The following is a 23,205-nucleotide window of genomic DNA, read 5'->3' on the forward strand; positions in this document are numbered from 1 at the left end:
CCCCTTCCCGAACCTAATTGACTTCATATAAATTAAATGTTTTACTTTAAAATGTTACATGTGGTCTCCATGTGTGTCGTCTGGAACAACAAAGAGAGAAAGGAAAGACCTGCTGATCTCAGAAAGTCGTGAAGATATAATGTGGAATAAAATATTTTCTTTTTGGTCATTTTCTTAATGCACCCAGATCCATTTCCTTTATGTCTCACGTGACACTGTGGTCTTCATGAGAAAAACAGATTTTTCCATAAATTATCAGGTTCCAGTTTAAAACACCGAACCAACTTGCAGGAAGCTGACCTGCGAGAAGACTGTCTTGCCTACATGTGTATTCAATTTACCAGAATCCACAGACCTTTGAGGAAAGTCTTTTCTCAAAAGGATGCTGAGAAACTACTAGTCCATGCTTTATTTTCCTACACTGGAATGTTACCATATTTTAACCTCTGAAATTCTGTAGGCCAAAATAACGAAATGCAAATTTGAACTTGAAACATAAAACACGAATATCTGATTGTTGGGAAATAAAAGCTTCCTAAAAAATGTTTTTGCTTTGATCATCCGATTATTGTGAAGAGACATTCACATAGACTGTATCAGAACAATACTCACTGTACAGGCTGAGTGACTGTAAGGATATAAAAGTGTAGCATATTGATGAACCAACGAGACCGGGCACTTTTGATGATAAATTGATCCAAGCCATTTACTTCTGGAGGTTATCTGGATGACCTGGGAGAAGATGTTCTCTGATGAGACTTCACATCTGCTTCAAATTCCTCTTTTTCAGGTCTCTGAGAGAAGTGGTCTCACTCTGCAATGCTCCTCTCTTATAGTTGTTCAACTAAATCCCATGTTTTAAAACTGGTTTAAGGACATTTCTAAGTGACACCACATGTCTTCAGAAATAACAATGCACAAAACATAGAGTAACACGTCATCAAAACTTGTAGGCTGTTTTGCATATTGTTGCTTCTATAGTGAGGATATTCTTAACAAAGCCGGCTTTGATTATTCCTCAAGTTGTCCCTGCCAAGAGGAGGTCAAAATAGTGAGCAGGTAATCCTTAATATTTACAGCAGTGCACTTAAATCCTTAACCACATTTTCAAAGTTGGAGATTTGTTTATTGTTCTACGTTTCTTCCCTTCTCAAAAATGCAATGAAGGGCGGACTTTCCCCATGTCAGAAGAAAGTAAGCAGAACCATGCATTTAGACAATGAAGCCTCACTGTGCTCGGACCAGCACTAAAGCTCAGACCCCGGGGTAGGGTCTTGAACCCTGCAAGAGTTAAATCGTTTTTAAACAGATTTATGAATCTGTAATTATTTGTCCTTATTAATGTCCCTGTGTTTAATGCTATGTATGACTATTTGCATAGCCTTGTAATTGTACTCCCACTTGTAATTGAGTATTTTTACAGGGTGACAATTACACTTTTACTTGACTATTTTTACACTGTTTTACACACATTTTACTTAAGGAGTATTTTGAGTGCAGGACTTAAGTGTTTTAACTTATTAGTGATTGTTACAAGTAAATAAGTATTTTGGACGGTGTGGTATTAACACTTTTATTGTATTGTGTATCGTGTGGTGATTGGGCTAAAGCAGTTATTTGGAATTTTATAGTCTGATAATTGTACTTTTACTTGTAATTGTGTATTTCCATCGGATTGATAATTACTCTTTTACTTGTGCTCTGTGTTTAAAGTACTTAGGTAACGTTTGAATGCAGGACTGAACAGTGTGAGACTTTTACCTGTTTGTATATATATATATAAATATAATTGTACTTAACTTGTTATTGGGTATTTGCTGTATTATAATGTTTTTTTGTTTTTTTTTACGATGTAATAAGTAATCAAGTATTTGTACTTTTACTCGAGTAAAGCATCTGAATACTTCCAATGCAAGTGCCCTTCAGAAGAAAAAGCACAGGTCGGCCCTTTAATGACGCACAGTTGACGTACTTCCCGGAAGTGCAGTTGGGACACGGGCCCCATCGATTGAACACAAGTGCTCACATAAGCACTTACTAATAATAAAGCTGTGTTTGTATGTCATCTCCATGGGGTCCCACCGCTGACACATATGGAGAGTCAAGAGGAAAAACCCATCATCTATACTATGGAAAACAAGCCGATCGTGACATGTGAGTGTTGAACAGAAACAAACGTTCACTCTTATTTTCTCTGTGACAGTTAGCCTGCTAGCTAGTGTCATTAGCTTGTTTTAGCTAAGCTAGCAGGCACACTCATATTAACCAGCTTGAAAGCACCGCATGTGTGTGTCTGTTGGGAACGAAGGTTTAATTTGTGCTTTCCAGAGATGTGATATTTTCATACTTCAACGCTGTAAAGCTGTCTGTGCTAAGTGTTAGCATGGGAAGCGGTGTCGCCGTCAGCTAGCTTGTGGCTACATTGATTAACAGGCCGAGCTAACGATGTAACGTCACGGCCAGTCGCTGCAGGTTTTTGGGGAAGGACTTCACCTTGTTCCCCTCTGGACAGCCACCGCTTCTTTGGCTCAGCAGCACAGACACTAGTCGCCACATGATGCCTGGACGGTGGGGTCGGTTTCCCATTCACAGACTCCTTGGAAGCGTCTCGGTGGAGGGGTTATTTTAGGAGCCGGGTGACAGCTTCACCTCCCGCCGCAGCCTGCTCCTTTTTTTTTAGGTCAGACTGGACCTGAGAGGTCCGGTGCAGGCAAGTCGGAATATTAAAGGAAATCATAAACATGGCTGCGACACCATCATTAGATTGTGTAGAGTCAAAGTCACATGTGTTTCCTGAGAGTGTGTGCACCTGAAGTCACCACTGTGACATCTGTGGAATATGGTGGGAAAACAAACAACTCTTACTTTCCTAAACTTATTCATTATTATCTGTTACCACACTGATCATTGAAGCATCCTCTGGCTCCAGCTTTTCAAATGCGTTTCTACAATAGATAACTGAATATCTTAGACTCTGAGAGGAGATGCAACCCGAGGCTGAGATAGGAAAGGGCACCTGCAAATCAGAATATGTAATGAAACTGACGTGACATTTTACATTTGGCAGTGTTTGTTATTTGTTTCACTGTGTAAGCCAGCAGATGCCTGTTGTTGCATGCATTGAACAGTGTTCTGTGAGAGCTGGGTTGCAGATCTTGGAAACCCTCCATCCATATGATCTCTAGCACTTATCCATTGAGGGTGCTGGGAGGGCTGGAGCCAGTCCCAGCCGACGTTGGGCAAGAGGCATGGAATTTTTTATTAGATGCATACGTCCTGTCGTCATCACCTATGTGGGCTGTGTCGGCCTATATTTGGATTAGCTGTTGACAGGTATGCGTGTGAAGGTGGCCTGTTGTCAGTGTAGCCATTGTATTTGCTAACTTATTAAAACAAAGTGCATGGAAAAGTTGTGTCTCCATTTTAAATAGAGAAATTAATGAACTGATTGTTAATTTCCTTGCCACTGCGATATCATTACTATCAGAAAAATGGATGTCCTACGAGTAATCCTGAGAGCCGCTGCTGCTTCTTTTTCTTCTATTGTTTAATTCTGTCCCACCTTCCTGCAATTAGCCCGAAAATCCAAACAATTAAAAAAGGAAACAGACCGTGGTTCTCTTTGATCCTGACCGAGACCACCTCTTTTGGTTGGATTACATTTTGGTTCATTGTTCTGGACTGTGGTGTGTGAGGCACCTTTCACACCTGTTGTTTTGGCTCCCGACTAAATTGAAAAGCCAGAAGGTCGTTAGAATTGTTGTTATGTTTATACAATGAGCAACTATACTAATTGATTCACAGTGCAGTCAGACTGTCAGCACCGGGAGGTGTTTGGTCTCGGCTTCACCACACTGGATTAAAAAAGAATTTACTGTGAAGTTTGAGTGTTGACTTTCATCTTGCAGGATGTCTGAAGGTGTTTACATCCACACTGGCTGAACAGTGGCAGAGCAGTGTTCCTGTTTACCCTTGGGTGGTTCTTACGAAAAGGGATTATTTTGACTTGGTTCCTTCATTGTATGTGGTGACCCAGTTCTGGTGTATCTGGAGTAGGTAACTCACTCCTGTAATCCACTTTTTATCAAAACGCTTAGGGTTACAAGGAATGACGGTTTGAACATTTCTGAAATGAAGCACCAGATGTGAAATTGGAGTCACTTCATTGTTGAGCTACAGTGAAGATCGTATCAGGAGACCAGGTGGGGGACTGGTCCTGAGGCTTGGGGATGTTTGGATCAACCTCCAAAAGATGCTGCATTTGGCACTTTAGACCGACTGACTCTTGTGTCTCAAAGCATGTGCAGGAACTTAGGAATCAATTGCAATCGAGAGCTAATATCCAATGGTTTTGAAATGGACCTGAAGTTTCTGTTTTAAAAATGAGTGATCAATTGTGTAGTTCGGGTAAACATTACTATAATATTGTTGTTCTGTGTTACAGTGGAAATTGTTCTGCTGATCATGATGCGCTGCTTTCAGTGTTATCTATTTAATTGGTCTGGAGCCTGCTGTAAATGACAAAACAAGTAAATTTGAAAAAGGTCAAGTTATTCATTGCAAAATTACCAACAACAAAAAGGGAAGCAGAAATTTCAGCAAAGTGTCTTTGACTTTTGTCGGAAAGAGGCGAGAGTCTATGTTGCAAAAACTGTTGTATACCTCGTTGTGTGGTAAAAGAAGTTTACTCATTCAAGATACCAGATTATGTACATTTGACAGGCTTTTAAACATGAGAGAGCAGATAAAGGCAAAGAGCACAACAGGACAGTGACCCATAAGTGGTCACTGTCTGTATAAACCTTTACTACAGTACATTATCTAAAATGAAAATTGGATCTCTGCCTCACCTCGTGTTTTAATGTCTGTGACAAACAGTATAAGTGTTCTTTTATACTCTGTCTTCAGAAATCCCCTTAACTTCAGTTTGTTCTTGATAATTCTGCTGAACACATTTCCTGATATGGTTTATTTGCTCATTAATGCAACATAATATAATCATTTCCTCTATGCTCACTTCTGCTGTGGAACGTCATCTATGTGGAATTTGAAAACATGAGCATAATAAGTTCTCTCTGTACCAATTTTTACTGGGGTTTTGCATTTGCACTTGTGGTGCGTTCCTATCACTTCAATTATTTCATGATTACAAATACAAGCACTTTCTAAATATGTGTGCATTTGTTTTGGCCCAAAATATATTTTGTCTCTTTGTTACGCAAACCTCAAGTAGTGAAATGTGGAGATTTAGAGACTCATTAAGGTTACAAAACTCCAAATCTTTAGTTCAGGTCTCATCATGAATATATGAGATTGAGTAAATATTAGATTTCAGTTTCACCTTGAGCTATTTGATTTCTGCAGTTGACCTAATTTTGAAACCTTGGTTGTCCTCCCCCTCCCATCCCAGGTGCTGGAGACCAGGGCTTGTTTACGTCTCTCTATACGTCATTGGCCCAACAACTTCCTAGGGAGCCAATGGAATGGAGGAGGTGAGTACTGCTCTACTGAATGCATCATGGGACTTAAATGGTATTCAATATAATTTTGAAGCTTGTAAATTTAAAGGTCTAAAATTAGTTTTTACCCTCTTATATATTTCACTATAATTACCACAATACATCAGATGCATAAAGCTTTTATTTTAAAAGGCAAGCATCGTTTGGTTCTTAAACTGTAAGAGTTTAAATGTGTGGTTGTGGAAAAATAAATAATCAAAATTTACTTGGGCAGAAACGTGTCTCACTCCCCTTTCTTCCCTTTTTGCTCTGATATAGAGATTTGATAGTGTGTGGGGGGAGTTCTGGGATTTTGTATGACTTACTCTCATCCTCTCTGTTATTCTGTTGTGTATTATGTAAGGATGTTTTCTATTACGGCTGAATGGAAGTGGAGGAAGAGATATTACATCACCTTGAATTTTACGAGTTGAAATGAGAAGTAAAGTGTGTAAGGCTTTTAACATGACGTTTGCTGTGTTATTCTATTTAAGATTAATACTTGTGAGTGTCGATTAAAAGGATACCAGTGCTGATTATATGTGTAAATCTCTGATTGCCTTTCTTTACAGGACGTATGGCCGTGCACCAAAAATGATCCACCTTGAAGCTAATTTTGTCCAATTTAAAGAGGAACTCCTCCCCAAGGAGGGCAACAAGGCTCTCCTCACCTTCCCCTTCCTCCACATCTACTGGACCGACTGCTGTGTGAGTACTTTTGCAGCACACACTAGGGATTCCATGGTGTGGAAATGTTCCCACTTGGTAATAAACTGTTGACAGCTCCGGTGTTAGTGATGCCACCTGACATTTAACCAGAAAAGACGTGTGTCTATTCAGTGTGAAGCTCTGAGTGAGATACTTAACGTGAGATTTCACTGCCAGCAGGCTCACGCCGGGTTTACACAGGACGCCGAAGCGACGCGTAAGCGCTAATCCCTAGCGCGCCGGCGCTTGGCTGGTCATACCGGACACCCTTAACTCCGTGGCAGTCATCCTGCGATTCCTCTCCGTAATCACACATACAGCTGATATTTGTCATTAACTGCAAAGGCGTCCCAGCATTTGTCCTTTTTAATGTTGTCCTTATACAACATGTGCGGAGGATCATACAGCTCACTGTACTTTTCCACTTCAATTATTAATTTAATGTCATCCATCTTCAAGAACTTCTCCGCTGTTTGCTCCGTTCAATGTCTGGTGTCGTGGGTAAATTACGTATTCTCCACTCAAGCCTATGGGGAGAGTACGTAGACCCCCCCCCTCTCTCTTTTTATCTTTATGACTGCTTGTGTGGCTGTAGTGGGGGCAGAGGGGGACATTTAATAATGTGATCGGTAAAATTGGTATAAAATATAAAATATGTCATCAATATCGTTTAAAATCATTCTTCAGTGTGTTTCCTGGAGCCATACGCTCGCGTCAAGCGCAAAAAATAGACTCGACGCCGAAACGATCGCTGCACGCTGCGAGGCAGTTTTGGTGCAGCGCTGCACTTCAGCCTCTGGTGGGACCGGCACAAGGGATTAACATGGGAGTGGATGGGAGTCAGCTGTTATTTAAGGCATGGCGCTGCGCTTACGCGTCGCTTACGCGTCGCTTACGCGTCGCTTCAGCGTCCGGTGTAAACCCGGCGTCACTCTCTTGCTGCATTTGAACTTGTGTGTCATGTTTAATTATCAAGACGATGGTGGTCGACTTCTCATGCTAAAACAAAAGTTTTTCATGAAGTTTTGTGCTGTTGCATCATTGTAGAGTGATCAGCTCTCTGCACCGCTGTCTCTTTCTCTGGAACACATTGACTTGTCTGTGTACATTTTACACACTGATCCTTTTGAGTTGTAGGGCATCATAAAAGCATGGTCAAATCCATAAGTGCTGACAATTAGAGATTGAGTCAAAGCTTGTTTCTTAATGTTGTTAAGGAATTTGGAGAAACAGAATATTGATTCAGTTTGTTGAGTCCATGTCTTTGCAGGACTGGGTAACGACTGCTTGTCGACTCTCTAAGAATAGAATAGGTCTTGCAGTTATCCTGTCTGGGCAAAAATAGGTCACAGCTAGCTTATAATGCGAATACATCAACACTCAAGGTTGTATCGAGGGATATGCAAGTTCACTGAGTTCAGATAATGTTGGCATAACTCTGTTGACTTTGAAAATGTCTTTATATAATGCCTATTGTGTGTGTTTAGTATTTTTTAGAGCTTAGTTTAGTTAAAGATTTACCTTTTGTTTGCTAACTCGACATCTACTCTGCTCGACTTGCTTCGGGACAGCATAGTGGAGAAAAACAAGAACAGGAAAAAGGAACCTTTTGCTGCTGACAGAGCAGCTGGTTAGGAAATGCTGATATCGACCCGTGACTCATGACATTTCCTAAGGATTATGCCTCTAGTGTGGGAGTAGTGAGGCTGTTTGTTGTTGTGCGATGGAAACAATGTAGGATGTGTAGTTGAGCATTTCATTACTCAGTTGCACAAGCAGTGATGACACAGTCACAGCAGTTACGTTTTTTTTGTTTTTAAGGGGAGGGTGTTAATATAGAGGTATGTTGGGTGTAAAAAGGTACAAGGTGTTCTGCTGGAAGAGTTTTATAGACACATTTAGAGTTAAAGAGATGTCAGTCAATGCACCCATACTCTGTTAACATTAAAAGCAGACTGAATATTGTGGACAGGCAGAGCTGTCAAATCCTTGTCTTTTTTTCACACGGAGCAGCAAACCCTGTGCACACAGCATGACATCATCACAGGTGGTGTGGACAGTTGGGCAGCGCTGTAAACAATGTCCAAACCTGAACAGGCTGTAAAACCACACTGCACCAACGAGTCACACTTAACATCTGTATTTGTATTGAAATAAATTACCGGCTGTTATCTTACTGCTGAAATAGTTCAGTTTAGCTTTTGGATCAATCCACAATCAGCCAAGTGTGGGAGGCACTGGCACCCATGTTAACGACAGTCAGACAAAAATAATGAGCCAGTGTAACTAAAATCATTGGTGTATAAATAATTTATAAACAAGGATAATTAATACATTAATCAATAATTTTTACTGCAGAAGAATGATTGAATGATGCTATTTTTAATGATGCTATTTTCAATCAATCCATCAATCAATGTATTTGTATAGCCCTTCTTCACAAATCACAATTTGTCTCATAGGGCTTTAACATGGTGTGACATCCTCTGTCCTTAACCCTCAACAAGAGTAAGGAAAAACTACTAAAAACACTTTTAACAGGGTAAAAATACGTAGAAACCTCAGAGAGAGACACATGGGATCTCTCTCCCAGGACGGACAGAAGTGCAATAGATGTCAAGTGTAGGAAAACATCATCAGGATTTAAAGTTTTTAGCAGCTTTGATGAGGGTAAACATTTTGAAGGATTACTTCAATACTATATGTCAAGCAGTCCTGCAGCAGTCCTAGTCTCTGGTCAGCAGCCAGAAAGATTATGATCCACCATCAAGATCGGATGCCACTATAGTCCAGTCATTGTCCACTGCCTCCAATTAAGATCCCTCATCAGCTGCCACCTCGATCGTGGTCCACCACCATTATCTGATTTATTTAGATCACACTTATCCCATAGGGCTGTTACTTTCCTCACATGGTCTTAATATTAAAGGCACTTTGTTTTGTTGTAGGATACGGAGGCATATAAGGGCACAGTGAAGGAGGACGTGATGCGCTGGCAGAACAGCTTGCGGGGCCACGGCTCAGTAGACTGGGTCATCATCGTCGTGGAGACCAACGATACTAAGAAGAAGAACAAGACCAACATTCTGCCTCGCGCTTCCATTGTGGACAAGATCCGAAGTGATTTTTGCAACAAACAGAATGACAGGTGAGGAGAATCCTTCTGCTTCTGCCACAGTAACAGTAAAAGATGGTTGTTTTGTACCTACATTGATGTCCCAGAGTAAACAAGGCGTCTTGTTCTTTGGTGCAGGTGCGTGGTGCTATCGGATCCTCTGAAAGACTCGTCTCGATCTCAGGAATCCTGGAATTCCTTATTACTCAAGCTGCGAACTCTCCTCCTGATGTCCTTCACCAAGAACCTGGGTCGATTTGAAGACGACATGCGGACGCTCCGAGAAAAACGCACCCAGCCCGGCTGGAGCTTTTGTGAATACTTCATGGTCCAGGTAAGCAAAAAAGAAGCACATATAGTTTTTTATAAGCAAGGAAAGTGTAGACGAGGTTGTGTTATTACTGAAATAACATAAAAACTTGTCTGGCCCTTTTCTAAAACTACAGATAAACATTAAACTTAGAAACCAACCCTGATATTTAAATTTCCGATTGCGGCTGTGTCTCATGTTTGTGTGTGTTTGTGTCACTGTGTAGGAGGAGCTTGCCTTTGTTTTCGAGATGCTGCAGCAGTTTGAAGATGCCTTGGTCCAGTATGATGAACTTGATGCTCTTTTTACCCAGTATGTCCTGAACTTTGGAGCTGGAGGTATGCTTCTAGTACCTGTACAATAGACATTTGCAATATGGCAATCCTATACAGTAAAATAAGCTAAATAGCTAGTTTTGTATGCATTATCTGTTAACGCTATAAAAAAATGTTGGTTATGGTTTTGTTCTTACTGGTGTGTTTCTATCCACAGATACAGCTAACTGGCTCGGCTCGTTCTGCGCCCCAGTAACCAACTGGAGCGGCTTGCTGCTTCGGCGGCCCATCGACATGGAGAAGAGGGACGGGATCCAGCGAGGGGAGGCCAGCCTGTTGGATCTGAGGAGCTACCTGTTCTCCCGCCAGTGCACCTTACTCATCTTCCTCCAGAGGCCCTGGGAGGTCACCCAAAGAGCACTGGAGCTGCTGCACAACTGTGTCCAGGAGCTACGCCTGCTCGAGGTAAACAGACACCCCTACAAGTTCAGTTTGTATGAAAGTAGAATTTGAATTTGTGGAAAATAAGTATGTAGTATGCAAGACCTCAAATGGTTTGATTGAGGGAATGTTCGGAAATTATTAGACTGGTGGAGGTCAAACACAAATAATGTAATGTTCTTACTTAAATGGACGGCACTGATTGAACTGAATGTGTAACTCATTTTCTCATTCAGGTTTCGGTGCTGGAGGGGGCGCTGGACTGCTGGGTGTTCCTCAGCTGCTTGGAGGTTTTGCACAGGATCGAGGGTTGTTGTGATGAGGTCCAGTTAGCATCAAACTGCTCCCATACTGTCGGGCTGTGGGCTTATGCAACTGACAAGGTATGGAAATAACGATGTTGCTTGTCTCAATCATGCTGTTAATAAGAAATAATTTGCACATCATTTTCTGATCTGCAGCAGTGCATTAACATTTTTGGGGGGTTTTAAACAAAACCAAGTTTTTAATTAATCAATAAAAATTTGAATATCAAGCAGTAAATATTTGGTTTAAAATAATTTTCTGTAAAGTTGATTTATATTTCAAATAAAATTCTTCCTTTTTCCTGTCTGCCTTCATCAGCTGAAGTCTCTGGGGGAACACTGTGGCCTGGTGTCAGAGAAGGGACCCACATCTGAGGACCTGAACAGGACTGTAGATCTGCTGGCTGGACTGGGAGATGAGAGACCTGAGACTGGTGAGTTTGTAATTGTGTGAGTTTTGAAAATCTAAATGCGAGTTTACAGGGGCCTCCAGCTTTGACCTTTTCCCATTTTTGACATTAACACAGAGGTTTTAATTTATGGCCCTTATGCACCATGGTAACAGTTGATGCTCGTCTGCTGCCTGTAGTTGAAATGTATCCTGATCCACTGGCCTTACTCAGCCATCATCAGCAGCACTTTAGATGACTTAGGCCTTTGCACCCATTAAATGAATAATCGTCTTCATTTTTTTCTCCACAAGGAGATGAGCATTAGTTAATAAAATGCCACTTCCAAATTTTCATCTTGTCATCTGCAGGATTTTAGAGAGATCTTAGGAGGTCTTAGATAGTCTAATAGACTTCAGTAATCTGAATTTGAGGCTTTAATGTAGTAGGTCGAAATATGTTTAGGTTTGTCTGAATTATGTTAACTTTTTAAATTTGGTTCTTTTGGTGTGATTAAAAATTGTATTTTCCTATTGTTTTGGTGACATGCTTGCATGTGTTGTTGTACTTGCTCAACAATACAGATATGATGTCGTAAAACTACAATTAAGACCAACGTGGAACTGATAACTGTGTTTACAAACACATCAATATTTTTGCTGTACACTCCGCTTCACTGTGGCAAAGACTGTATTTTGCAAGATAACATAGCATTTTGAGGGTTCTGCTATTCACCTTATCTCCAGTTATTCTTCGCTTTTCTCTTCTCGTACTTGCATTGGTCTTATATTTCGTTCCTTTTTATTTAACTTGTTGAAATATGGCAGTCCTTACTTACTCCAATCCCAAACATTGCAAACTGTTGTTTTTCTCCTGTTGTATTTTCGCTTTATGTATTTTGATGTCTCTTGGCACATACATGTGACTCAAGGGTATCTATATTTCATCTAATGCTGGTGCAGCCTGAATATACATTTCGGCTGTCAACCGTTCCAGTGCAGCTTTTAACAGAGGACACGAAGCAACACAGCAGTCTGATTATTTGGTTATTCATTGCAGTGTGTCCATGCCTTTAGGGTTTGAATTGCCTCCTGTCCGAAAGAAGTCTGAGCTTGTTAGACCAAGTGTAATGAAAAAGCCTGACTCTTATTTGAAGGACAATTATAAACTGTGTGCTCCTCGTTTCTAAGTCTTTTCTGTTTTTCCTCCTCAGTCAACAGTTTGCAGAGCCCTTACAAAAAGCTAAAAGAGGCTTTGTCATCTGTGGAGGCCTTTGAAAGACACTATCTTGTAAGTCAAATCCTCACCACTGTTTTATTTCAGGAGTTTTCAAAGCTTGGCATTAAACCCATTCCCTGAATTCCTGTACCAGTTTTTAAGTCCACATTTGTCTGACGTAACGTCCTGAAAACTTCAAGCATTTCATCTGATTATATTTCTCCTCTCTCGTCCCTGTCTCCCTCCCCCTCTGCCTCCACTCCCATCTTGTTGGCCACTTCTTGCATCAGGAACTCTCACATGCGGCTATGGAGATGTACAGGGCCATTGGGCGGCTACGGTCTGCCAGACTGGTGGGGAAAAGCCTGGCCGAGTTTTACATGTAAGGAAGGTTAAAGCTGCATGTTCAAACAGGCCATAAGGGTGTTTTCAGTTATTCTTGCTAACTGAACACCCACGCAGTCCCAGGGAGGCGTAGAATTAGACAGTTTATGTGAAGCCATAAAAGTCCAGTTGACAGCAACGTTTCAAACACATTTCTCAGAAGTCAAACTCCTTATGCAGTGACAGGATTAACTGTACTATAGATTGAACAGATCCCTAAGCACAAAATATTTTTTAGAAGCAAGAATTACTTTCTGTAATTACAGATCCTAGTATCTACTGATTTAGAACCCCAGCCAAATGCAGATTATTGCATTTTATTATATCAGATTATTGCGCATATTATTTTTCTGCTTTCACGGTCAGGTTTCAGAAAAGACAAGAGTTCAAAACCATTGGAAATATGTAACAATACTTCCGTTAGAAGTATTTATGGTGTTAAAATTTAATTTTACAAATATGTGATCTAAATTCACTTACTGTCACTAGCTGTAATCTATGTGTTTGTATAGCTTTAGAGGGCTTTAAAAAGCATTAGAAATGTATTTTTAAGAACAGATCTTGTATTTTCCTGTTGCCTTAAAACCCCAAGTTGATGATTTTGTTTGTGTGTGTATTAGGAGGAAGGGGGACCCTGAGAAAGCAGAAAACTTCTTACAGGAAGCTCTGAAGTCATATGTATCAGAGGGGTGGAGCCTCCCTGTCACTCACACCAGAAAACAGATCGCGGCGTGTCAGAAACTGCTGGGCAGAACTGAAGAGTATCTTTTAAAGCACCAGGGTCACAGAGGTCCCCTGTCACTGTTTCAATATGTCAACTTTCCAGTGGAGCAGAGGAAGTTATGTCATCTATGACAAAATGGTTCTTTGTGCCTTTACTTCTATAAGAGAAAGACGCTGTCATATTTTAATCAGGGTTATGTTGCTGGACACTGTTCATACTTGTTGTTGTCCTACATCTTTGGGAAAATAACAAAAGAATCCATTTTAGCCTCAAAGTTTGTGATTGATTCTTGCTCCTTGCGCGAAAGCACCGTATTACTTTTCTTTTTCTTAACGACTCACCACAGCTACCTGCAGACTAGTGCCTTGTTGGCGGGTGACGCAAATCTGACCACAGAGGAGAGGACGCACTCATGTCAGGAAATTTTGACCTTTGCTGCCAAGTCTGGCGATGACTGTAAGTATCAGGAAAAGACCACCATGTATATTTTCTATAATCACTCCTTTTGAGCGGGTTATGTGGTTGTTATCTGATCAGTTTAACCACTGATCTACATCAGTATGTAAGGTATATTAAACTCCAGCTAATCATAATAAAACTTGCTTCACAGTATAATTAAGAGGAAACTGTTACTGGTGAATCCAAACAAAACATTGAACAATTGGAAATAATTGTTTCACGTTTATGTCATTTTCTTCCTTCGCAGCCCAAAAAGTTACCCTCAGCATGGGCGTGTTTTCTCAACTCACACGGCTTCAGTTCCACCCAGCGACTGCGTCCGTGCACTCTGGAGCCGTCCTGCAGGTGGAGCTCACTCTGAGATGTTTGATGCCCGTGTCCGTGAACATACAACAAGTAGCTGCTAGCATTCACTTTGACTTGGATCACGGAAGGTTGAAGGCTTTGCAGAGACAAACAAACCCAGGGACAGTAGAGTTTACCCAAGGCAGCTCGTCAGCAGGCCCCCCCTCCTCCTCGGGCTCGGGTCCTGCTTTAGAACTGGATGAGATTCACGACAGAAGTCCGTCAGACAATTCCCTCAATTCTACAGGAGTGGTGTGTAAAAACACTCACCTGATCATGCGTCGTCATGAAAGCAGCTCGCCACCAGACACGCCCAACTGTGTCAGTCCTGCTGTTGCCATGAAGGAAGGAGCACAGATGCTGAAAGTGCAGGATGTAACATTAGAACCTGGGAATAACAAAATTACCTTCACAGCACCAGTAAGAGACCTTTTTGTTTTTCCTCCTTTCTCAAGTTCGCTTGTCTGCTATCCTTTATTCTTCTCACCTCACACCTTTTGCTATGTCCCCTTGTACTTCTCTCTTTTCTTCCTTGTAGAGTGGGCAGCCGGGGACTTACACATTGCGTCAGCTGTGTGCCACAGTGGGTCAGGTGCAGTTTGTGCTGCCTCACATCTACCCATCAGTCCAGTATGAAGTGTATTCTCAGGAGCCACAGCTCACTGTGGAGCCACTCTCAGGTCAGATTTAATTTTATATGATGTGTGATTTTTACTGATTGATACTTAAGGTTGTGATGCTGGTCACAGTTCTCAGACTTTAAAATAATTGTCTTATTAAATCACTTGCATTCTTTAAATACGAGCTATTCTCTTTAGTTTGGATTTATTTTATTGAATAAACTAAACAAGAAGCTGGCAAACTAAATCCAACACAAGCCCTCAGGCTGCTTAGTTTGAGCGTGTTCGTTAATGTGACTGTGTCAAGCAGAAGCTTGTATTCCTATATTTACATAATTATTCAGGGGTAGATTTTAAATCTAAAATAATCTGATGATTTTCCAACAATTGAGCACTACATTTAGATTTTAAGATAAATTAAATACAAGCTGAGATCAATTGTGCTTCTACAATATTGAGTCTTATTTATGATGCCTTTATGTACAAGAACAGAGACTCCGTTTAAACAATGACACTGCCATGCGTCCTTTTCCTTTAGCATGGTTGTTAATACATCCACTAGAGGACAGCGCAGAATCGAAGGTTTCTGAAAGCAGCAAGCAACAGTGAAGGATGTATTGTTCATGTACGTCTTAAGAAAGAGGCATAAGTGGGTGTGTTGTTTGTCCCTGTGCCTGGGCAAAGAAACGTCTTAGAAACGTCTGTAGTTTCATACCAAATCACAAAGTGTCTGAAAAGGTTTCGCCATCGTTGACCTGTGTCTTATGGCTCTCTCGCTAAAGTAATTGGTTGCTTTGCCCCCCCATGATTTCCAGTGCGCTCCATTTTGTCCCTTTCATCAATGTCTTAAAGCTTTCAGAATGCGTGCACAAATACATGAGCCTTCATTGATATTTGATATTTGATGTTTGATGTTTGATGTTTGATGTTTTAATGTTTGACATTCATGTTAGTGTGAAGCATGTGTGTTTGAGCGAGCCTAACTGTCGCTGTTTATCTGTTTTCAGAGCCGCTGTTGGCTGGCCTGCCTCAGATGGTGAAGTTCACTCTGTTGACGGGTCACTACACTGTGAAGAAAGGGGACGCTCTGCAGCTCAGCAACACAGACACCATGCCCATCCTGCCCTCCAGCAGCTGCTCCGCCCGCATCAGCAACCCTGCGGGCGGTCAGTTAATTTCACTTTATTTCAATCTGACAATTACATTAATCTAAAGAGGTCGTCTTTGATACTTCATTTTTTGTTTTGTTGAGCCTTGGATTTAATTATTGTTTGAGAGTAGTGGTTTTTCGTTTAAATATATTTTTCTGCTTCTTCTCATCCTGCCTGAATTCTTTGTTTTTCACGGGTTTGAAATCTGCCTGAAATCTGTTTTTTTCCAGCACTAATATACCAATTTTAACTAGTTTTCTCTATATCACCCCAAGGTAGCCATGTTCCTTACAAAATGTTTATGAGATTGATTTCCTGGAGAAAGTTATTAACAGCTAGTAGGTTGCCAAGTGCAAAGTGTGGAAACATTATTTGGAAAGAGCGCCATTGTACAGCTGGCAACGCTCTCTTTTAATGAAGTACTCTGTTACAATGGTTCTCCTCAAAACTAATAGAATTGTTAACTGGGTTTGTTTGGTATGGAACCAGTTCAAAAACCAGCTCTTATTTGTTTTGTTAAAAGCTGTAACTTACACACATGCTGCTTTAAAGTTTTCATGACTTCTCTTTCTGTCGTCGTCCGGTGTTCAGAGTTGCTGAGTGAAAGCGTCCTCTCCATCCAGTCGTCTGAGAAGGTGACCAGCATCAGCCTGCCCCCGACCCCTCCCTACCACACCCTGGAGTTCCAGCTGGAGGTCCTGTGCATCATCCCGTCCGGATTAGACCGGCCTGCCAACGAGAGGCTGACCAATGGGGAGGTCCGCCATCGACCACGCAGCTACAGTCATCCTGACACGCCCATGACCGCCATCGACCAGAGGGTGAGGCCTACAGAAAAAATACACACGCTAAGAGTGTGGGACATATTTCTAATTATGTGGGGTAGATGGTGATGGAAGGATTTATTGTGTGTTTGTTTGTTTTTTTCAGAGCAAAACTATAAGTGACATTAGTTTTTAGAAGTTAGGATTTTCTGAGACTAGCGTACCCATTATCAGTCAGATAAATGTTACCTTGTTTGTGGGACAGTTAGCTGTTTTGTACCATGATGAGTTAAAAGATTGATGGTAAAGTTTTTGCTGTGTTCACAGATGTCTATCGACTGTCCCTGGTCAATTTACTCCACGCTGCTCGCCCTCACCTTCTACATCCCCTTCAAGACCAAACACTCACTGCTTTCTGCTGGAAACAGGTATGTCTCCAATTCAGGAATCACATTGACTTATGGATTTGATTTTGTGATCTCAACATTTGAGAAATCATGACGCTACTAAAATGTTTCCCTTGTTCATTAAATGGTACTTTTCTGTATCGTTAAACCAACAATAAGAATCCATGGGAATTAATTGTCTCTCTTAGATGCCACAGTCTCATGTCTGGTCTGTGACCTTTTGCCCTGATTCAACAGGAAGTACATCCAGGTGTGTGTGCAGAATGTGTCAGACGCGAACTTCACGCTGGCAGAAGTAAAGCTGACGGAGAAGCAGCATGAGTCCCTGGAGCTACAGTCCCTGACCACTAAAGCACAACAGGTGAGCCAAAACAAATGTCACTGAGAAGAAAATACTTCAATAAATAGATTTGTAAGTCTGTGAAAAAGGGTTTAGGTTTTGTAAAATATTTGATGGTTAATATTGTAATAATAGAGAGTCCCCAATTCATGATAATGAAGTCTGGGTAATGGAAGAAGGATCATGTTTATCAGCAGCCAAAATGTGTCCTTGTTTCCTGAGTGGGGCTGAGCAGTAGAGGAAGTGGGAGGAGCTCAGATATCCGTAGGAAAGTGAACTTTAAAGTGTCAAGGTACTTTTGAGGCATCTTGTCTGATGTGCAATTATCAAGTACAGTATAATGATATCCAAATTAATCTGTCAACCATTTTCTTTACCATGTGACGACAGTTATACATAAGGAAGATATTTTACAGTTTTTCAGAGTTTTGGTATTAGTTTTTTTTGTCTGATTGTCAAAATGCAACATTGTAAAAACTACATTTACTATTAATTCATGTTATCTGGTGTGTTTCTGTGTGCAGCTTTTGTGCAGTAAGCACAGTTTGTTCTGCTTGTGGGAGGTGAAGTGGAAGGATGACCTGCCCTCCTGTCTCCAGTGTGTTTTCTCTGCCAACTTCTCTTTAACCAACCAGGAAGTCTCCTCCCTCAAACCTTTCCATTACCAGTTTCAGCTCGAGAGAGTCACTGTAAGTTTTCTTTGCTCTAATGGCTCTGATTATGTTTATGTTTTTATGTTAACACGGACAGGGAAACCAAACATGTCTGTTTTGAGTTTATTGCCACAACCAGTGACTGTGCCACTGTAAATAACCACTCTTTGATATTGTCAGACGTTGTACAGTGTGAGAGCTGAGATCCTGCCCCCTGCTGGTGAACAGTACTGTCGTTCTGGCCTCCTCTGTGGACTGGAGGTGTCTATAACACGACTGACTGAACCTGCAGAGGGGGAGATTACAGAGGAGAGCAAGACAGACACTGATGGACTCAAAACCACCAAACTCATGTATGAAGGTAAGTCTGGAGAAGAACGCATCATCTGAGCTTTATATCCAGTAGCATGGACAGTGTTTCAAACACAAGGGTTTTGATGTTTTGGGGTTGCTTAACATTTGTGCTCATGCGACTCATTAGAAATGTGAACTACTTTTTGCAAAAAAATTTGTCAAATGACCCAAAATAGGAGATTTATGCTGAGTTAGTTTGTTTCACTGATTAATCAACGTCAAACATCAACAACAATTTCGATGATCACAGTTGAGTACACCTTTTCCCATGATTAAAAAAATTGCTCAGTTAATAGTCTTGTTGTAAAAACTCATAAATTATTGAAGACAAAATTGAAAGAAAAAAATCTGTGTTTTTGCGATGTCAGCTGTTTACTAAAAACGCAGCGACAGCTCATTCCCCCCCCCTCGAGGAGAACAGATCCAGGAATTATTTCATCGCTCACCTTGACATTGTGAGACCTATTTGTTAATTTCTCAGTAAAAAAGTTGATGTCGATGTAAAAAATCGGACCTTAGGGATTGTTTGCTTTTGGCACATAGAGACTGAAACAAACAAAACATCGGTTCTTTGTGACTATATCTTGTGTGTGTGTGTGTGTGTTCACAGTGGCTGACAGCAGCAGTAACTGGGCAGTGTGTGGGAAGAGTTCAGGGATGGTGTCGATGCCCATGACAGCAGATGCCACCCACAAGGTGCAGATCGAGGTGATGCCTCTGTTCGCTGGACATCTGCCCTTCCCCAAAATCAAAGTGCTTAAGTACCTGCCCCACACTGCAGCTGTGGCCATTCAGCCAGACCCTGGTAAGACACTCTGAGTATAGAACCACAGCTCATTAGATACTGGAAAACAGTAGATGGAAAATCACTTAAAGACATTCAAGCAGCATGTTCAGTCTCCGACAGCTGATGATCCACTAGCAGCAGGTGGTATCACAGATGTGACAGTATTACTTATTAAGGAGGAGTTGTTGTGAGACTGAATAACAAGTTGTTAACATACTGAACATGATGAGCCCACTGAGTTTAGATGAAGCTGAAAAATGTAAAGCGGCACGAGGTTTTCAGTAACACTGAGGATTGTGTTTTTGTAAAGACATTTTACATTCACCTGCTGCATCAGCAACATAGAACTATTTAACCTCTCGAGATAACACATTTGAACTTAAATTTAGTTTGCTAGGGTTTGTTTTAAGGCCCAATAAAAGGAGTATATATTGCCTTAACAAAAATAATTTGGTAACATTTTAAAAACGTTGCTCGGTATATTTTACAGTTTTTTCATTTAATTTATCATTAATATCACTAATTAAAAAGAAAACAGACAACCAAATATAGAACTTTAATCAAGAAAATTATGTTCTCTGGACTTTTTGTCGATTCTTTTTCTCATCCTTTGGACGCTGAATAGTTTATTTGTTTCCCTCCTCAGACAGCTGCGTGGAGAACGATAGTCTGTCCCTGCTGGACAAGACGCTGGACGACCAGGGAGACACAGCGAGCATCCGGAGCCGGGGCAGCGTCCATTCTGTGGGCAGTGCCGACCAGCAGCAGAAAGGCGTGGCCATGCCACGGCTGGAGCCCTTCGGCCCCGGACAGGCCTTCAACCACAGCCACGCACGGCAGGTCCTGGTGCTGCCCTCCAGCGACGACCACATCATGGAGGTCAACGCCACATGACCCTGGTGGCGAGAAGACTCCCCGTCCTCCTCTTACAGGACTGAGCCGAGGCCCTGGATGGACTCTGCTGAGCTTTTGCTCTGGGGAATATCTGGTCCATGAGTCCATGCCGGAGACCTCTGCAGGTTTGCCGGTACGGACTCCTGCCCTCCCCCAAGCATGAACCATTCACAACACTGGAGACATAATGGACAAGACAGTGGAGAGCCAATGACATCTGCTGATAACTTAAAATGAAGATTTTCTTTGCCATACTTTGTACATAGGTCATTGGATGGATTTATAGTTATAAAGATATAAATATATATATGGACTGATCGATCAGATCGGCGACTTCTGTGCTCCTTCAAACTGAAGAATAACACTCCTGATTGTCCCATGATGCACCAAAGCCCTAGATGTGTGTGCCCTCGATCAGCTGTTCAAGTGCTGTAACTTTGACTGAGTGTTTCCAGCTGTACGTGCTGTCGCTGAGCCTGTCAGCCTGTCACCGCTTTCATATTTGAGAAGTCACCTAATTAAGCTGCTGGCTTTCAATTCAGACATGATACCAGTCAAAACCAGGCAGGTTAACAAACCTGAGGAGACAACATATCCACAGTACTCACAGGAAACATACCCACTGGTGTATAGTGAAGAACAATTTAATTCATAATATCAGCCAGATTAGCCTACAGTAATTTTCCCTGCACATGAAATATGATAAAGATCACAAGTGGTCAACTCTAAATTTGTTTGTTCACACCTGGAATTAAAAATGTGTCCTGGATGAGTTTCCTGTGACTACTTGTGATGGGATCTCACTTCCTCCCTCTAATAATCACATCACAGCTCTGGGTGCAGCTCGATGAAATGAGATTAATAACTTTATATCTATTTATTTAAAGCAAAATCGTAGTTAGTCAGAATCGGATGAAAACATCAGCACAGAAATGAAATCTCAAATATAAACCCAGTGACGACCTGAGAGGCTCGAGCGGAATCTAACAGTGTGTTGTGTGTGTGTGAGTATATGTTCAGCTGTAGTTTAGTGTATGTGTGAAGGTCTGTGTGTGTCTGTATGAGTGTGTGTTGGTGGGCTCAGATCAGATGAGATAAGATGAGATAAGAATCATCGTGCACATTATTGTCTATCAGTTGTCTTAACTATCAGTGGATTGTTTATATACTGTGTGTGTATATTTATTCTGTGTGAGTGGTGTTTGTGCGTTTGTTTGTTTGTGTGTGTGTGTGCGTCGCCAAATCCTTGTCTGAGCTATGCACACATACCGTTAGCCGTCGAATGAATGAGTGACATAAGTTTTTGTTTTTTAGATTTATTCATTCATTTATTTGAAAGGATGAATGTCAGCTACTTCTGTCCCCACCTCCTACACACACACACAGTGTAACTACAGCCTTGTGCTCTCGGTTTGACCACTGTACATACTGATCTGTAAATAATGATTCAAATCAAGATCATCTTTGATTGCCGACTATATTAAAACAAATCTTGGAACTGACTGAATGTGTGGTGTTTGTGTTTGTAGTGTAAAACCCCAAAAACAAAGCTGTGAGCATTGAATAGTAACGCTTTGGACGCTTTATATAGCGATTTATGTATTTGCGCAGGTGATTTTCAAAAGCTGGGACAATAATAACATGACAAAAAACAATTAGTTTGACATAATTTGACACAACTAATTCTACAAAGCTTATGGTTGAATACAGCGCTTATACGATTCACATTTTTTATTTTCAGTCTAAAACATCAGCTGATCACTAAAATTATAAGCTTGAACATATTCATGGCTGTTCATATGCATCCAGGATTAGATTTGACGTAATAAATCTTTACTGCAGAATAAGTTTGAATAGCGTGCATCAATGCACCTTCCACAGAACTTTGATAACCTGGCTGCACCGACTTTTCCTCCCAGTCAGCCTGTTATAGAACATTTCTGGGAGCTGGTGAAAGGAGAACTCAGGCAGCTGCTGATGTCTTATGCAAAAGGTTTTAATGTAGACTTGATGCATCAAGGAGAACAGAAGGTGCAACAATATACAAATGTAACGGAGTAACAGGAGCAATTGTCACCCCCAAGTCTGAAGATGTTTCCCATGGCATCCCCTCACTCACTTTGCGTCACCCATTCCAAAAGCACATCAATGAGTGGCTAGAGTCTCTATCACTCTGTTACATGTAGGTGTTCACATCCTATTGGATAGTTAAGTCTAAATATACATTCCTGGTGAAATACAAAAAAGAGTTGGAGTTTGGTGCCTCTCTGTCTGGGGAATCTGAGTTAGATATGGAAGTCCATGAGTGTAGAGGCTACTATGTACTGCTAGTTGGCCCTTTATCTATAACCCGACCTTTGGAAGTGCTGAGAGAGAGAAGAGAGTATGTGTGGAATGAGATAGGCTCTATTCTCCTAATGGTGTACAGATATAATGTTTGAGGATGGTCAAAGATTCCTCAGCCCAGCCCATGGAGCATTAGTGAGCTCTGAGGTCTGACTCACAGTTGCTATTCCAGTTTGTCCTGGAAGGAGAAATTCAGTTTCCCAACCCTGCACGTTCACATTCACGCCCACAAACCACGACCCATGAAACAAACAACAGAGCGGCACCCACCATGCAAACTGTACACATCATTAAACAGCAACAAGATCAAACAAGGACGTCTCATAAAGATTAATACTGTTGGACGTTAAAGAGGCCGAGCTGGGTCAGTGATTGGTACTGTTGCACCACGATCGATCTGTTCCTGTGTGCTGATGGAAAGTGGCAGCCATCCCTAATATGATCTCAAAGCATTTCCTCTTAATGTTTAAGTTCATGATCTCCCAGGTAGGATGGAAGAAAAAAACCTGAGGTCATAACATCATTAAAAGGATAAAGGTTGTGTTTTTTTCTTACTCTTTCTTTGAAACTGCTCACACAAACTCATCCACACTGAGGCTGCTGTCGTCGTTCACAGATTAAAAACATGTTGGAACATGCTACTTTATTCACAAGGACTTTGAAAAGATGTATTATTTATGAAACACAGTAGACACGCTGCTAAAGAAGTACCTCCGAT

General features: G+C 41.2%; 1 protein-coding gene across 1 annotated transcript; it reads left to right on the forward strand.

Moving 5' to 3' along the window:
* The first annotated feature begins 2,000 nt into the window (after positions 1 to 2,000).
* On the forward strand, positions 2,001 to 21,643 carry trappc10 (trafficking protein particle complex subunit 10). Its single transcript, XM_061088641.1, has 23 exons — positions 2,001 to 2,154; positions 5,411 to 5,492; positions 6,071 to 6,206; positions 9,155 to 9,354; positions 9,460 to 9,655; positions 9,858 to 9,969; positions 10,124 to 10,371; positions 10,584 to 10,730; positions 10,972 to 11,086; positions 12,255 to 12,331; positions 12,550 to 12,641; positions 13,264 to 13,404; positions 13,714 to 13,823; positions 14,074 to 14,591; positions 14,710 to 14,851; positions 15,799 to 15,957; positions 16,534 to 16,763; positions 17,034 to 17,134; positions 17,351 to 17,474; positions 17,978 to 18,142; positions 18,287 to 18,467; positions 19,071 to 19,265; positions 19,894 to 21,643. The coding sequence occupies exons 1-23, from the start codon at positions 2,094 to 2,096 to the stop codon at positions 20,139 to 20,141; spliced, it is 3,780 nt and encodes a 1,259-aa protein (XP_060944624.1). The 5' UTR covers positions 2,001 to 2,093; the 3' UTR covers positions 20,142 to 21,643.
* The last annotated feature ends 1,562 nt before the right edge of the window (positions 21,644 to 23,205 follow it).

This window comes from Limanda limanda, chromosome 16 (assembly GCF_963576545.1).
Source record: "Limanda limanda chromosome 16, fLimLim1.1, whole genome shotgun sequence".
Taxonomy (NCBI): Eukaryota; Metazoa; Chordata; class Actinopteri; order Pleuronectiformes; family Pleuronectidae; genus Limanda; species Limanda limanda.

Bases quoted from the DNA above. Each gene is read 5' to 3' on its own strand.
- trappc10 (XM_061088641.1), top strand. From the start codon at position 2,094: ATGGAGAGTCAAGAGGAAAAACCCATCATCTATACTATGGAAAACAAG. The intron at 14,592-14,709 runs GTAAGAGACCTT...TCTTCCTTGTAG, and splicing joins AAATTACCTTCACAGCACCA to AGTGGGCAGCCGGGGACTTA. The intron at 17,475-17,977 runs GTGAGCCAAAAC...TTCTGTGTGCAG, and splicing joins TGACCACTAAAGCACAACAG to CTTTTGTGCAGTAAGCACAG.